This window comes from Sinocyclocheilus grahami, unplaced genomic scaffold, assembly GCF_001515645.1.
Source record: "Sinocyclocheilus grahami isolate Dianchi unplaced genomic scaffold, SAMN03320097.WGS_v1.1 scaffold431.1, whole genome shotgun sequence".
Classification (NCBI taxonomy): Eukaryota; Metazoa; Chordata; class Actinopteri; order Cypriniformes; family Cyprinidae; genus Sinocyclocheilus; species Sinocyclocheilus grahami.
In genome coordinates, this window is record NW_015505610.1 from 507,737 (window position 1) to 521,390 (window position 13,654).

Below are 13,654 nucleotides of genomic sequence, written 5' to 3' on the forward strand. Positions count from 1 at the left end.
ACGAGAAAATAAGTCATTATAACGAGAAAACAACTCTCGTTATGTCGATATAACGAGAAAAATAAGTCGTTATAACGAGAAAACAACTCTCGTCATGTCGATATAATGAGAAAATAAGTCGTTATAACGAGAAAACAAGAAGGAAAAAAAAGAAGATTGTAGATAGAGTGTCAATGGTCCATTTGAGAGATAGGTGGCGGTGGCCGTGATTCCCATTCACCGCCATTATAAGACTGACAGGCTGCAACGGTTTGTGTTAAAAATCTCCGTTTGTGTTCTACTGAAGAAACAAAGTCACCTACATCTTGGATGCCCTGGGTGTAAGCAGATAAACATCAAATTTTCATTTTTGGGTGAACTATCCCTTTAAATCATATAACTATTAAAGGAATGTTCTGGATTCAATGCAAGTTAAGCTCAACCAACAGCACTTGTGGCATAATGTTGATGACCACAAAAATAATTTAGACTTATCCCTCCATTTATTTAAAACAAGATGCTTACAATGAGGCATTTAAAATGGAAGCGAATAAGGCCAATCCATAAATGGTACTCAAGGTTTCAGTAATATAATCACGAGATGTAAACAATATATGTGTTAACATGATTTGGTGTCAATAAATTGTACTAACCTTTTCTGCAGGTTAAAATAAATAAATAAATAAAAATTCACCTAATTCAACTTAAGAGTTTAGGGTTTTGTTGTTTTGTTTTGTTTTGTTTTGTTTTGTTTTGTTTTTCTTTGAGTTGAATTCTGTACAATTTAAAAAAATGAATTCGAAACTAGTCAAATGATTTTGATGAGTTTAAGAAATGAAGAAAAAAAAACATATACTTCCACGAATTATTGAAAAAAAAAATTTTTTAATGGTAAAGTTCCAATTTTCAGCTTTCATCTTTACTGCTTAAATAATGCAAATGTTTTTATAGAGGAATAAATGGGTTTTTATAAAACTATAACATTCATGTTTCTGCTTTGAAGTCCTCTGAAAATTGGCTTCAGTCACTCCCATTGTACCATAACCTTGATTTTTTTTTTGTTAAGCCATAAGTAGCCTTCTGTTGATTAAGCTTAACTTTTTTTTTTCTGTGAGACTAATTGAGCAGTCTGACATATCTATAACATTGCTTCAATATGAAATGAAATGAAATCTGCTGACCATAAGGAATTCAAGGTGTGCAAAACAATAAATAAATAAAACTTACACAGCTCAAAGTCCCCAGTGAACAGGAATTATGTTTCTCTTCATTCTAGCTAAGGAATGCTTCATTCAGCCTTAGGTCAATTCACTTCCTCCTTTTGAAACAGTAGCAACATCCTCATTTAAACCCATAACCTTGAGCTTCCTGTTGACAGAATGGAAATCCCACAGATCCAACACAGCTGGCCAGTTCAGAACATTTGTCTCTGCTCTCGCTGAGATGATTACACTCAGGAGACTTGACAAAATTAGTCTCTGTGTGAGAGATGTGTTTTTCAAGTCCAAAAAGATTTCACAGCAAAAAAACAAAAAACATTTAAGGAAAAAAAAAACCCTTTCACAATCCTAATTGTTTTTCATCATTGTCCCCAGTTACCTGCCATGAACACCAAGGTGACCAAGATGTGCTTTCAGTTTCAACATACCTGCCCTTTAACAGCACATTTCAGCATTTGTGTGTAATCGGTTCGCAAAGCACAAATCTGTGCAGTGATTAAGAGTTCAGGGGTGCTGGTCCGAGCCTCTGCAACTATGTTTCTGAAGGTTCAAACACAGGACATGAGCCGAAGGTTAGTTTGGGTCTGGCATTATGGAATTTACTGCAGGGCTGGAGCTGCTTGATTAGGACTGAGTTGATGGGATTAGCAGACCTTTCCATTTTAGAAAGGTGTAGGAGGGGAGAACAGACACTTTAAAGCTGGCATTACTAATCACGGTGGGTGTGATACTCTGTATACCATACATGGGGTTGTGACATCAGAGATAAAAATGTAATGTGATTCATTCCGCGTGACTAATTCCGGTAGCATGTCACCGATGTCACGCTCAACAGCCCTCCCTTTGCGAATCTCACACCCAAACACAGTACCGGTGAACGGAAGCTTTCAGTCTTTCACCTCAGTTGTTACATTTTGATTCTGATGTTACAAAGTACAATTAATATTTAGTGAAGTACCATGTTGCTTTTGAAATAATATTTCCAAAATCCCTCTGCTGTGATTACCCACCCTTGAATATGCTTCCCCCGTTTGTTATTGAAAAAGGTATGAAGGGCAAGTAGGCCCATGATGAAACTCTCTGGCAATTTTAACTCTCTCAAGTTCTTAAACCTGAAGGGAATATGTTCTGGGAATGAATGAATTCAACATGTGAGTGCAAGGAAAGCGACATGAAAGTATCACCCCGGTCTGTTTTCTCTTACAACTACGGCTGCATTCTTATTGTGTAGCTCTCTGCTCCGGGTCGTCTCTTCACACATCTTAACATCAAAAATAATGCGCTAACTGGTTGTTGGAAGCTGCATTGCAAGCGCTGGCTCTGTTAGTCTAGCCGTCTGGTTGGGGTGATAAAATTAGCATTAATATGCTTCCTGAAAAGTAAATTAGCAAATGGCTTTGATATGTGTGTGTATTTATTTATTTGTTGTTGAATTAAGCAAAAGCTTCGTAACCCCTAAAACCAATACTGACAATTTATCACAACAATGTAAATGGAACTTTTCCCAAATCTGAAGAAAACAAAAGCCAGATGGCATCAAAAGCAAAAACATTCTTAGCTTGAATGTGTCTTGATGCTATTGTATTCTTCATGCTGCATAATTTAGCTGAAGCCGTGCAAACAGCAGGATGCATTTGATGCATATTCCTCAGGCACTTCTCATTAGCTTTTGAAGAGGTTCTTTGTGTTTCATTATTAAAACAAATTTTCACTGGTATGATCGTAACACAATTATTCTGAGACATGTTACCAAAGCTAAAAAATGTCAGACTTTTACGCTCTCATTGCTTCATCCCCAATGTGGCAACAAATCATTTGTGCTCAGTATGAAAGTCTGATTTATTTAAAGGGGGCCATTTGCAGTAAGACTAAAGTGGAAGGAGGGTGATTCAAACACGTTATTCCATCCAGACTGTGCCCCAGGGTGGATTTAGGATCATGTTAAGTGAACATTAATGTCTTGTTAAGATCAGTCCAAACGCCTCAAACATGCCGTACATCAGCTTTCCAGGGGCCTCCATGCGCTTGGCTGCTCACCCAGGGCAGATGAGAGAAGACAAGATCCCTGCTATTATTAAAGCACACACTTCACAAGGCATCCATTGCCTCATGCTGTCTGGTAGGTGATGGTGCAAACAATGTCTGCTGGGCAGCGGCAGGGTTAAACACCACAGTTGTGCCTGTAGGAGGCATAAGGAAAGGTCTCAGATGGCGTTGAGGAACATAAACTACACTAATCCCAGCTTCTGGAATAAGGAATCCACATGCAAGGAGCAGTTTTTAAGTGAGTTTCTTGCCCATCTAAGTCAACATCTTATGTCTGCCCAAAGATACAAGAGATTTGTCATGGCATCGGGAAAACTTTTAAAATGACTATTTAATGGAAATGGCAATTGTATTTATATAACACCATTAAATACAACCCAGGTTGTCCAATGTGCTTTACAACCAAATAAACAAAAACACATTACTAATGAAATTAAAAACAGATAGACAGAAAAACAACGATAACATACAAGGCAAGAATGCGTCAACATAAATTGCATACCTTACAAAATATATTTAAATATTCCTTCTAAAAAATAAATATTAAAGTGAATACTATAAGTACTTTTATAAATAATTGTAAATAAACACTGATAGAAAAAAATTAAATAAAAATAATAATAATAATACACATTTTAAATAAATGAAAATATTATAATATTGCAATATAATATAAAATAATTTTATTATTAAAATATTATTGTTAATTTTTATATAAATATTTATAAACATTTAAAGAATTTACTTTAATAATTATTGTAATACAGAGGGCTGCACTGCTGCCTGAACCCATCAGGTATCTGCTGTGAAGACTGCATTCGCAAACAGCTCTGCTGTGACAGCTCAGATGTTATAGCCCATAAAAGTAAACTTCACAACTGAACAACTGTGTAATACAGTTCGTAGTTCGGAAGAAGGACGAGGAAGTCAGGGGTGGCGGGTAAACCTCTTTATTTTCCCCAAAAACAAAATAGAACAAAAATAAGGTGCTGCTCGGCTCTCTGCCTCCACAGTCTTGCATACAGTCAAAAACACACACGCACACTGCTCCGACTCTCGGATCTCCCTCTCCCAGGTCTGCAGGCGCTTATCTGCAGTTACAGTATGTTGTTGTCTGCTGTTTGTTGTTGTCAATGTTTTTATTGTTCATCAGCTGGAAAAATCTGTTCTGAAAGAGATTCCAAGATTCCATGCTTACAACAATACTGTCAGCATGTAATCATATTTAAAATAATTCATATTAATATACCTTGTTATTGAAGAATACAGCTTTTTCTAATGCTGCTTTCCTTTCATTCTGTTAAGCTTTACACACAATTTTTTTTCTTTCTCTGCCTATTTCTTTTCATCTTTTTCCTTTACTCCATCACTCACTTACACATTTTTTTGTGCTCTATTGTAAGGTAGAAACTGAGAGTTTGCATGATGGCCTTTTCTCAGACTCTGAATCTGATGTATACAGATAAACTCAGGAGTCTGCGAGAGTTGCCAGGGAACTTGAGCTTGAAGTTAACTATTATAACTGCTTAATTTATGATTAAACAACAGTAATAATTAAACATGGGGTCAATAGATATTTTCTTGTTTTACAGCTGAAGACCAAAAACACAAAGAAAATCAGTCACAGCAAGCCACCACCAGTGATTACCACATGTATGATTGCATTCACCAGTCCTGATGAATGAGGAAGGAACATGGCCTTCTTGTGCCCATACAGAAAGACAGAGAGAGAAAAGTTGCACATCACTGGTATGTCTGTATTCAAGCAATGCAGTAATGTGTGGTACAGCATTGATGTTGACCTCTCAAAAGACAGCAGTTATAGTTACTTCAAGTCAGCAGTTATCATTTTTCACATATACATCTGTTTATAGCTCCTAGAATGAGCAAATCAGCTGTACCATCATCTTTGGAATTTGGGCAGGAAATTACTGAATAGGGTGAGTACTGACACCTGCACATGTATTCACCAACACCATTTCTCTAGAGTTAATGTTGTTTTGTCTGTTTGTTTGAAGGAAGATGAAGCCAGTTGATTAAGATATCAATTCAATGGCCACCAAGGGCTGCACTGCTGCCTGAACCCATCAGGTATCTGCTGTGAAGACTGCATTCGCAAACAGCTCTGCTGTGACAGCTCAGATGTTATAGCCCATAAAAGTAAACTTCACAACTGAACAACTGTGTAATACAGTTCGTAGTTCGGAAGAAGGACGAGGAAGTCAGGGGTGGCGGGTAAACCTCTTTATTTTCCCCAAAAACAAAATAGAACAAAAATAAGGTGCTGCTCGGCTCTCTGCCTCCACAGTCTTGCATACAGTCAAAAACACACACGCACACTGCTCCGACTCTCGGATCTCCCTCTCCCAGGTCTGCAGGCGCTTATCTCTCGTCTCTCCCCCAATCACTGGAATTACAAACAGGTGTTAATCAATATTCACTTGACCTCCTTATCACAGCTCGTCTCCAAACCCTTCCTCCTGCTGCAGCCTTTCACCTTTCCACGCCCCCCTCGCCACAATTATATTTTTAGAAGGTATATTATAGAAGGTACAGTATGTTATTAAATGTTCATCGAAGTCACAACTAATTTCTTGCATATATATATATATATATATATATATATAATTTGTATTTTTTTTATATTACCCTCATCTGTTATTTTTCCGGATCAGATTTTCCTGTGTAGGGTTTAAGGGGGTGCTGGTGCATCCTGGACAGGTGGCCAGTCCATCACTGGGCTAATTATTACCGGTATTATTATTTTTATTGGATAATGAAAGGATTGCTCCATTTACAGTAACTTAAGGTTTTATTTCTTGTTGAGAAATACACCTGACACCTGAGCCACATGTACTGTACAGTAGCACTGTACTTCTACAATGACAATTGTAATGAATCAGCTCATAAACACTTAAACTGGTCTAACACACACACACACACAGTTTGTATAGGAAAGGGTTAAAGCTTAATGCAGTAAAGAGAAGAGAAATAAGAATATGAAGTTATGGAACCATTTTCATATTCAGCAGATCTACCCCTGAGGGAAACATCAGATACTTACTTCAAACACACCTTTGTAAAAAGGTGCAAATGATACCTAATATATCAATTAATAAGACTAAGTTTGAATACTTGCAAGTCTCATCTGTCTGAAAGAGAGGTTTGATGTAATCTGAAGGTTCCAGTTGATCTTTGCTGAAGTTGGTTGATGAAAAAGAACCAGTTTTGAGTCAGAGAATCTTGATGGATGGAAAGGTCGAGGCCGAAGCCTGGCATGAACTTAGGGTGTTCCTGGAGCGTTTTCTCACATCTTCATCTTCTCAGGATTCAACCAAACCACCGACTCTGGGCGGGTCACATGAAGTGCTGCCTTTAAAGTCTGCAAAGATTCATGCCTGTCAAGATGGGCTTGTCCAATGAGAGAGGCTGACGTCCCAAGTGGGAGTTTTGAGATACTGGGGAGTTTTTATGACCCTTTGTTTGAAAGTGTGGTAATTTGCATATGAAACTTGGATCAAAATTACTAAAGATTCTTAGAACACTAATATGTTGCATAGGTATAAACATACAATATACACTCTCAATTAGATCATCCGAATACGAATTAATAGAGACCAAACACGTTATATGTAAGGTTACATGAATGAGTGGTTCTATCATAAGCATGCATAAAATAGTCTACAATACAACAGATAATATACAAGACAGCAATAATATACACAATGACCTGAAGGCTATGTGTGTTCATTCAAATAAAAGTTTTCCTATGAATTAATTAGTAGAAAAGTCCATTCCTACTGTGCCTTGGGGATTTTCCTTATGGAAAAAGCAGTGATTTTCTCCACCTAAATTCCATTAGGTCGTAAATGTATCTGGTGTCAGGGTTGCCATGGTAACCAGGGGGGGCCTTGTTCAATTGCCGACATCCTGGCATCCAGTTTATTTAGTGAGGGGACTGTGACGATTTGTTAATCTAATGAATAATTGATTTGTTAAATCAAATGAAAAATGGTGTGTCTGATTGGTCCAGACTCTACACAATAATACTGTACAAAAAATTGGTTACATTTTGAATGAAAGGTATGTGGAGCAAATATGATGGCGCCAATGATGATGATGATGGCGGCCTCCGTGGCGTGCTCTGCAGTTGTTTTTGTTAGTTTGTCCTTGTCCTTTAGTTATATCCCTGCAATTTTCACCAGAGATGAATTGCTGGACATTCGGCACTACACATCACCCGATATATTACTGGTTTTCGACTATTCTGATGTTTTGCTGTACATAGTAGTTGGCGGAGCAGCTGTGGTGATCAAGCGCTTCAGGACACGCAGACGGGGGGAGCGAGCCGGCGCCCTCATGAAGCTCAGGCAGCGCGGATTTTGAACGCCGTTGCCTAACATCCATTTGGCGAACCTCCGCTCTCTACCCAACAAAACGGACGAATTCCTTCTGCTCTCCCGGAAAAATAAGGATTTCTCACACTCTGCTGCTCTGTGTTTCACGGAAACCTGGCTGAATGACGCCATACCGGACAGCGCTTTAAATCTGCCGGGCTTTCAGCTGTTTAGAGCAGACCGCGACGCAGAATCAACGGGGAAATCGCGTGGCGGCGGGACATGCTTTTACATCAACTAAAGGTGGTGTACAGATGTAACCAGGTTAAAGAAGATGTGCGGTTCAGATCTAGAAGTGCTTTTCATTAACTGTAAGCCTTTCTACTCGCCGCGGGAGTTTTGCTCGTTCATTCTCGTCAGTGTTTACATTCCTCCACAAGCACATGTGAGCTCAGCTTTACAGAAACTCGCTGGCGACAACACCAACTAAGAAGACAATACAATCCAGACGCAAATGACAGACAGAGAAGGCATGATATATATAGCTGGGTTAATGATGAACAGGTGTTACCGATAAAACCAGGATTAGTGAGCAGGGGACTATGGGAAATGGAGTTTAACACAAACAACGAAAACAAAAGAGCGCCCTCAAGTGACCAGTCCAGGTCACCACAACAAACACTGTGACAGTTCTATTTTTAATTTTTTTATTCTTCTTTTATTATATGTTTTTGTTCTGTCGCTGTCATTCTGTTGCACTGCGGAAGCTTCTATCATGAAAACAAATTCCTCGTATGTGAAAACATACCTGGCAATAAAGCTCATTCTGATTCTGAGAGTTGACCTTGACCATTATTTATCTAAGACATCCACTAAGCATACAATTATTGCCTCAGTCTCCAGTTATCTAACATTCCATACTATATAATTATATAACCGACAAACAACCAATGTGCCTTTCAACCTAAATTAGAATTCAGATACTAAAATGGAGTCAGATTGAGTTAAACCTAAATTGAATAACTCTGCGCGCTGAAAAGACAGAACACGCAAGAGACCTTCATCCGCCACTGGATACCTTCCTTGGACCAGGTGCGCGGACTTTACAGTCTTACATTCCTAAGTACCATCTGAATTGAACAGGTATCATATAATGAGGTGTGTAAAACACTTAAGTCAAGTTAGCTGAAGGTCAGTTTCCACATTATGCCATTTTGAAACAGTTATGCTTCAAGACCACAACATGAAGCACGTTAACATTTCTTCCCCTTTATCGCAATCAGATTTTTTTTTTCATTCGTCAGTTTGTTACGTCTAAAAAATGAGGTCAGATAATACTCTTCAAAGACAGGAAGCAGATTTAAAGTCAGCCGACTCTGATCAAAAGTTCTGCAGAGTGGTCTGAGCAAGGGCTAAAAAAGGATCAAAATTTAGACCCGATTTATTTATTTATTTATTTATTTCCAGAGGCCTGTTGTGGGAATCTGTCAGCCACATCTTTCAAAGTGAAGTCCAGTAGACATATTCAAAGAAATAAGAATATCCTCTCAAAAGCCAAGGAGCAGACAAACAAACAAAACCAAATGTCAAGCAGGGCTTCAATTCAGCAATTGCTTCTGTCTAAGCACCCAGGGGTATTTATCTTAGGTCCCCTGTCAAAATGGCCCGGTCATTCCGTGCAACTAATCCTACTAAACTGACTCTCTCCACTTAGATCAATGGGGCACAACGCTACGCACTTCTGACAGATACATACATCCGCCGCAAGTCCCAGTCCCTAAACTCAACCCTCTGCTGAACACATGAGTAGATTCACCCACCTGCCCTTTTCTCACTTACTAGTTTAGACAAGATCACAGAGGCAGATATGACAGTCACAGCCTCTGTAAAATGTAATACCACTCTGAGGAAAATCTCTCGGGATTACTTTAACTCCTTTAACCTGTTTATCGTGCTCTTTATTCTATAGTTTTGATTTGATTTTATAGCCTCTCCTCTTTAAGGGAGCGAGCTGGAACTTAATGATCTCCCACCTCTGGCCCCCTCAGTCTCTCTCTGCCAGTCATAATCGCTCCCCGTCTCTCGCTCACTCTCTCTCGTTCAGCGGCACAATGCTCCGCTTGCCTGTAAGAGCTACTGGTGGACAGGGGGCTGCGAATCTTATCTGATTTTCCAGAGAGGGGTTTGGAGCTGGACTAAAGAGGCAGGGACAATAACAGGAAGCGGCCAGAGGAACTGCTGGGCTGGGCTGATCACTTTTACCACTGGAGGGGCCTGATTATCCAGAGAACAGCTCAGACAGGTTCACATGCAGCTGGAAACAGACACTGCTGACCTGAAACTGAGGAGGATATAACACGATTAATTTACTCTAGGGATTTTCGAATCGAGGAAGACTGTTGAAGGGACCCTGGTAGGTGATTGTTTTTTTTATGCTTGACATATATTTACTGTATGTTTATATATTTGTTTTTCTAGTGATATTTAAGTTGAGTTGAAATATTTACATCTTTTGATAACTATAATATATACTGTGTCTCTGTGTGTTCTATTTGATTTGAATTCAATTGTAATGTATATTGTAATATTCCTTATATGCATCTTTACAAAAAATCCGAAAGTCTCATTTGAATGATGCTTCCTTGACTAATAGGAAGGAAATTCCCAAGGAACACTGATTACCCATGGGAAGACATTGAACTTATCTGGATGTGACATTTTACTTAGGGACAGAGAAACAATTATAAATCCGTACACCATCTGTCCTGCTTCTTCCTTGAAGCAGAACAGCAGTTACAGGTTATTCTTAAAGTCTCATCCCATATGCCACTGTAAGAATAATGTTTTAAGAGGTGCAGAAGTGAGTGCTATGTCATCATACAAAGAATGAAAGTTGGTGATGTTAATTATTAAAGGCCATGTAAAACATCACAGTTCAGTCTAGAAATAATATAAAACATGCCAGCCGTAAGCTTGACATTATGCGACACATATACTTGGAATCTAAATAAAGAGAGGTGTAGCAGATGAGTCAGACGTGAGAACAGGTGCAGTGCACACACTTCAGACAGTGACACCTTTAACAGGTTTCTGGAACTTGTGACACGGAAGACATGTGATAGAAAGGAGGGGAGAGTTGATGTATGTCAGGCTGAATTTCCTAGAGAAGAGAGTAGGCAGACTGCAGATTGCTGGAATCTGCTCTGTGATTAAAACCTACTTTAATCTGAAACCCACACATACACACACACACACACACACACATATACAGACAAACTTTCAAAAGACTGGTTTATACAACAATTGCTGTGGAAATGGTGCGCTTTTCAATAATGTCAAATGTTAAGAACAATTTGTATTGAACATGCTTCAGTGTCAATGTACTGAGATTACAATGAGTCTCAGCTCCAAAGCTGTTGATAGCACTGCACTGCTTTAAAAAAAAACATGTTTTATGCTGAGAGAGCTGGGTGGGAAATTGAAGAGAAGTATGTGATGGTTTACATTAGACTTGTTTGAATGGAAATTATCTGCTCTCGTTTTTTTCTATAAAAATATAATACAAAGGACAAAAGAGAGAGGAATTAAACAGATTTTAATATCGCAATATAACATGACCAGAAAGCTGCTGACTGAATTATCAAGAAGTTAATATTTAGTAACCAATAATTCAAATAAAATATGGGTAGTTTGCATCAAAAACAAAAAGAAGCAATGCAGAATCAAGAGTTGGAATTCAGTGTAGCAAACACAGAAAAGCGAGGTGGTCCTCTTACATCAAATATCAGCACTCAGGGAACACTGCTTGTCCAGTAAAAGTAGTTTACTGGGACATTTTGCATTACATTTGCAATAAAACATTCAGTTACTGACCCAGCAAACAAAAATATGATCCAAGAGTATTTTGCTTACGTTCCCATTAAGTTATTAAAATGTTACTTCTGAATGTTTGAACAATCAAAAAAATAAAAATAAAAATTGTGAATTTTGCGAATGTTAAGGGAACATTCAATTTTATAATTTTGCAAACATTATGGGAATGTTACTTTTAAATGTTCTTTGAACAGTAGTAGTAACATTTGTAGTAGTAAAAACTGTTATATGAACGTCCAACTAAAACGTTTTAGAAGTATAATTGTTTTTGTGCTAATGATTTGAGAACTTTAATGAAGACCAGATAACTCTGAATAAAAGTTGTGTTAACATTACTGGAAGATTTTTTATTTTTTTTCATAGCTTTGAGAGAACTTTGCCAGAACATTAGCCAAATGCATTGGACAGTACATTATTTTCCACAAGTATGTTGTAACTTCTGTCCACTAATGCAAAAGATTATTTGTCATGACCTTAAAGAATATTTAAAGTCATTATATGAATTTGCCTTTTTAAATGTATTTATTTATTTATATTTCTATAATAACTCTTTTAAATAATATTTGTAAGAGAAAATTTGTATAATAACTCTTTTAACTCCTACCAAAGACTAGATAATGAACAACATTTCCCTTTTGTCCTTAACCTGTTACCCCCCCTGTAGAAATGAATGAACAGGAACATCCGAGTAGAAATTAACTCTGAATATTTTTCTGAATGCATTGTTATGAAGTGAGGGCATTTTATAACTTATGTGAAAGTAATCATTTTGAGGGGAAGAATTGATGAGTCCCTATAGCAAAGATTTAGCAATTTGGGAACACTTAAGAAGCATAATCCACCTCATCTTAATATCATCATCTAAATGAGTCTAACATAAGAATGGTCCATCAAGCTAAAGCGTGTTATCTGAGATGGGAATGTAGAAGGCTAGGCAATGTATTAGTAGGCTTTAAAAGTTTCACAGAGTTAGAGTCTGCTGTTTCCCATGGTTCACAAAAATCAGTCTAAAGTTTGTGCGACAAGAGGAACCCTAATGAGACAATTTAATGAAGGGATTTCAAAGTCAAAGATAATAAAGGGTTTTCTTTTTCTTTCTTTCTTTCTTTCTTTTCTTGAAGTTTGTCAGGCTGAAGAAACCGTCTTCAAAGATATGAATTAACGTATAGATATTTTTGTTCTGTTGTTCCATTCACATGGAGTACAGATGATGAAACGGTCTGCCTGCAGGCAGATGACTGAGCCTGGCTTCTGGGCAGGTGTCCTGGTCGTTTTATGTACCCTCAGCATGGGAGCTGATGTCCACCAAGCTCTGAAAACACCATCCGTGCCAAGCAGAGTGCTTCAAAGACATAAGAGAGACTGGAAATGGGATAAACTTTATGCGTATGAGGAAATGCCTCCAAAAAACCCGCCTGAAAAAATTGGAAAGGTAAAGGGTCTAAACAATGAGTACGTTTTCATGGACAACAATACTCCGATTTAATACGATTAAGACAATACTCTGATTAAGAATCTACCAGGTAAACAGAGATTTTTGATTACCTTAATCTGGCTAAAGTCGTAATCGAAGTAAACACTAATCGAATTAAGACATGTGGAGTATTCCTATTTTAGTCGCATTATTGATGCGCAGTCTAGACATGTACACACCTTAATCACATTATTACAGTCGTGTAGGACTTTTTGCCGCTTTTTGCGACAGGATATACATACAGCAATAGTCAACCGTTTGACAGCAAATAAAAGAATGGCTTCAACAACGCCGTCGTCTGTTTGCATGTATAGCATGACAAATAATTAACTGCACTTGAAGCTTTCAGTAAATTAAAAATGAAACACCCAAAACTGTACATGGCATCATAACGAAGATGAACTATATATTTATACATGAAATTCCAGAGGGGACATCGGATGGCGTCGTGTGGTGACGTAATGACGTGTGCCATTAATCGATCTATGTACTATAACATGTAAAACGGGAACATGAAAGGATTATTCTAAAAGCAACTCATGTAAACACCTTAATCGTAATATTGTCTTATACAGAATAAGATAAATAATTAGATTACTGATGTCCATGTAAACGTAGTCAGTGATACATTTATTGAAATTAGGTATATAGTGCTTTTTTGAATAAGTGCAAAATCTAGTAGTTCACCTTCAGTTGCTGGTCCCCATTGACTTCCATAGTATGGG

At 37.8% G+C, this 13,654-nt stretch overlaps 1 protein-coding gene across 2 annotated transcripts in view; it reads left to right on the forward strand.

Annotated features, from left to right (window-relative positions):
• Nucleotides 1-9,879: 9,879 nt before the first annotated feature.
• The window catches only part of LOC107551739 (cadherin-5-like), a 14,151-nt gene continuing 10,376 nt past the window's right edge, over nt 9,880-13,654 (forward strand). Inside the window, exons 1-2 of one of the 2 annotated variants that reach the window (XM_016233462.1) lie at nt 9,880-9,995; nt 12,663-12,887. In XM_016233462.1, the coding sequence (XP_016088948.1) occupies nt 12,663-12,887 (225 nt within the window). In that variant the 5' untranslated portion in view covers nt 9,880-9,995. Of the gene's footprint in view, nt 9,996-12,661; nt 12,888-13,654 lie in introns of both variants that reach the window. The other variant, XM_016233463.1, reaches the window with a different exon arrangement.